Source organism: Pelobates fuscus, chromosome 2 (genome assembly GCF_036172605.1).
Source record: "Pelobates fuscus isolate aPelFus1 chromosome 2, aPelFus1.pri, whole genome shotgun sequence".
NCBI classification, from domain to species: domain Eukaryota; kingdom Metazoa; phylum Chordata; class Amphibia; order Anura; family Pelobatidae; genus Pelobates; species Pelobates fuscus.
The window spans coordinates 138,778,961-138,782,584 of record NC_086318.1 but is presented as its reverse complement, the minus strand read 5'-3'; the positions used below and the strand labels follow the sequence as shown (position 1 = coordinate 138,782,584).

Below are 3,624 nucleotides of genomic sequence, written 5' to 3'. Positions count from 1 at the left end.
AGCGCCAGGGACGACCTTACAGCCCCCCATCCATGTATAGTGTGTGTATTAGAATGTAGTGTTTGTAGAGGGGCTTTATTAAATTCGGTTGTCCATCTCGCACAACCCTAAATCCGGCCTTGAACAGCGCTGAGGGAGTGGAACTTGGCACTGGAAAAAAGCAAGTAAAAAGCTTTTTTTATATTTTGTGGAGCAATTTAAATGTGTGAGCTACTAAAATGCCCCAAAATGCATCATTGAAGATCAGTCTATTTGCCATTAAAAAATAACCTGCAGTGGGATAGTTATTAATTCAGCCTTGCATTTTCTCCAAAACTTGGCAAGGGTGTGTGAAGATGGTGATTCTGTTTTCAGGAAATATTACATGACACGAGAGCCCTGACTTTATTCCCTGGTGTTCCACTCTGGGATGCCAGGGAACTGTCCCCATAAAGCATTAGCTGTGCTTGCACTACCCTTTACTCTGGATGTCCTGCCTTAGGGGGCTGGCCTGTGAGATTGACAGGAAGTGTTGCATGCGAATAGAGATGAACAAGTTTCTGTCTATAAAGGCCCATGCACGGGAAGGTAACCCTCCCCCCCAGGTTTTTGTTATGTTGCAGAGGTATCAGGAGACTCGGTTAAGGGGAGATAGGATTCAGGCCTCTAAGTGCCTTCCAGTTCCATAGAGTGTGGCAAACCGGAGATCAGTCAGCTGTACGATCCAATATCAATTTTAAAAAAAATGATCTAGCTTTGCAATGACAATAGACTAATAAAGTATAAATGTTATCCCTTATATAGGATGCACATTGCATCAAACAGAATGAGGACTAAAGAGAGTTTTTTTTTTTTTCTTATGTGATTTCCCTATTATAAAATACTAAATGTTGAAATAAAAAGTAATTCACACTCATTTACTACTTCACAAAATACACAACAAAACACAAGATTTGTCCTTTAACATAATTTATTTATGTTTGCGGCAGAACATTCATCTTTAGAACTGCAATGCGTCCGAACCAGGATATATATGGGTATGACCCCTGCTTGAGGTCTTCAAAGGTGTTGCGTACTAGAGGCAGGAAGTTAGCATGGTAGAGATCGAGTGGGTCAGCCGTCACCCAGGTACTTAGAAACTTCATTTTTTTCTGTGCACCAGCGGAATGGGAATTTGGGTTCCAGATGATCATATTCTTCTGTCAGGGTGGTGATATTGAGGACCTCACAGTTCAAAAGGTTCATCTTAAGGAATTATCAGATATGTCATGAATGATGAGTTACAATCAATTTAAAAAAAATTATCTAGCTTTGCAATGACAATAGACTAATAAAGTATAAATGTTATTCCTTGTATAGGATGCATATTGCGTTACACAGAATGAGGACCAAAAGAGAGGTTGTCTAAATTTTTTTCTTATGTGATTTACATATTATAAAATACCAAACTTTGAAATAAAAATTAATTTACTCTCATTTACTACCTCACAAAATACACAACAAAACATAAGATTTATCCTTTAAAATTATTTATTTATATCAATACATACATCTTTTAAAACAATCATTATCTAAAAACAGTTGAAATGTAGTCAAATCAGTCTCTTTCGTTTACAGGGTGGTAAATCTGTAAATAGATCGCAGCACTGTGCCAAGGTGCGCTTTTGCAACCTGCTGCTAGATGCTGGGATGGTAGAGTGAGTACTCATGCTTGCCATTCTGCCATTTAATAAACTGTGGAGAGATGCTGCTACGGATGATTCATCAGCCATATGTGGTGGATCATGTGAGCTCCTTGGAGATGGTACTTTTTCAAGTAGAACTCTTATTAAATCTTCTTTCATAATAGTAGGTTGACATTGATTTACCCAGGCTAACAGTTCTTTATTGAGCCTTTGATGTCCTATTTCAGATCCTAAGCCAAAGCATTGTTGATGAGCATCCATACTTTCTTTGTAAAGACTGGAGAGAGAATTAGCAGCATCCTGGAATGGGATCCACAGACACAGCCCTTGTTGTCTATAAAGTCCTTGTTCATAAAGTTTCCCCACTGCTGTGGCTAACCTCTTTAGGTGGGGCCAGAGTTTTTGCTTACTCTGCTCGGCCTTCCATTCTGGTTTCTGCTCTTTCTGTTGTGCCTTCCTCAAACAACGCTCCTCCCATTTAGTGAAATACGGCCTGGGTCTTTGCTTCCAGATCTCACCTTTCCTATTCTTCCTTTTATTGTTCATTAGTTATAAGCAGACTGTTAATAAATGTGAGGGATTTTTTTGTTTCAGCTTCTTTAACATAAATATGCTTACTATTGAAGCTGTCACTAAATACAGTGTGTGCTTCTGAGGCAATAATGGCAGTTGACCTAAACATTCTATATGTCATGGAAACGGATTTAGAATTCTGTCAAACCAAATAAACAGTTTCTGTAATAGAAACACGTACCCCAGAGTGTCTCCACATCTCATTGTGGACTTTCGCTGAATAAAAAGGAGTTTTACCTTAAGCTTTGACTTTGATATACTTAGAATATCTAATTATTGATATGTCTTCTATCCGGTTATATTTTTGTAAATTTTATTTTTAAACAATTTTCTTTCACAGTGAGCCAAGGATCAGGGTCAGCTGGGTGAAAAAATCGTTTGGGTGTCAGTCTTGGATGTGGCAAAATTATCTCCTCCCCTTTACACACCCCATTTTTATATTTGCTTGTTCGTGTACCATACGTCCCACTATGTTAAGCCAGGTGATGTATTTATTCAAATTTTTGCTACCCTAGGCCAGGGCCTGTGTAAGGATTTTTGGCAACACATTCAAAGATGCATTTTATGACCCCAATGGAACAAAGGATGCATATACTATGTTTACACACAAAAATCGATCTTGGTCAATATCTGTTGTATTATCAATACCAATAAAGACAGAAGCAATGCTGATAAGATCCTATAATTCTGTCAACAGCACGCACGAAAATCTTCACACTCTCCCCCGTGCCGGTGATCCCTTCTGCCTCCCTGCACTCTAAAACTGGGAGAAGTCCTCTTTTCTTCCTCCTCCCACTCATTCCCTTTGGTGATCTGGAGCATGTGCTTTGAGCCAGTGAATTGGTCCAATCCCAGGCTTCTCTATGAGAAATCTGTGATTGGAATGTCTGTGGCACCTGTGATGACAGGAGGGGACGTGGAAGTCGGCACAGGAAGCTTTGTCTGTAAAATAGATTTCTTTGCAGGTTATACTGAAAACCCCCACCTCTGGCCACCCCCCCACTCACACCCCTAAAACTACCAGATTTTACCAATTACATGACGTAAAGTCATGATTTTATTAAGGACACGGAGGCGAGTATTAGGCTTTATCTCTTTCTTTATTCCTCAGCAGCAAAGAAAGGATATTGATATTTTTAATATAGCAATAACAAAAAAACACAAATACCCCTAAGGGTTAACCATGTAACATTCCATATCTTTTAACCAATAGGATCAGTCCTTGTACTATGTCCCCTCATGTGACCTAATCTACTCCCTCTTTCTGACTGGTGCCGAAGCTGAACACATCAACAGGGAAACTTTTCTCAAACTTGGATAATCTCCGGTAGATAAAATTAGGAGATAGCGGATGATCCTGGTTGTTTCATCATAGTGTTAAGCTGTA

General features: G+C 39.2%; 1 protein-coding gene across 1 annotated transcript; it reads right to left on the bottom strand.

Annotated features, from left to right (window-relative positions):
• Positions 1–1,571: 1,571 nt before the first annotated feature.
• Positions 1,572–2,210, bottom strand: LOC134586209 (HUWE1-associated protein modifying stress responses-like). Its single transcript, XM_063441704.1, has one exon. The coding sequence runs from the start codon at positions 2,208–2,210 to the stop codon at positions 1,572–1,574; it is 639 nt and encodes a 212-aa protein (XP_063297774.1).
• Positions 2,211–3,624: the final 1,414 nt, after the last annotated feature.

Bases quoted from the DNA above. Each gene is read 5' to 3' on its own strand.
- LOC134586209 (XM_063441704.1), bottom strand. From the start codon at position 2,210: ATGAACAATAAAAGGAAGAATAGGAAAGGTGAGATCTGGAAGCAAAGA.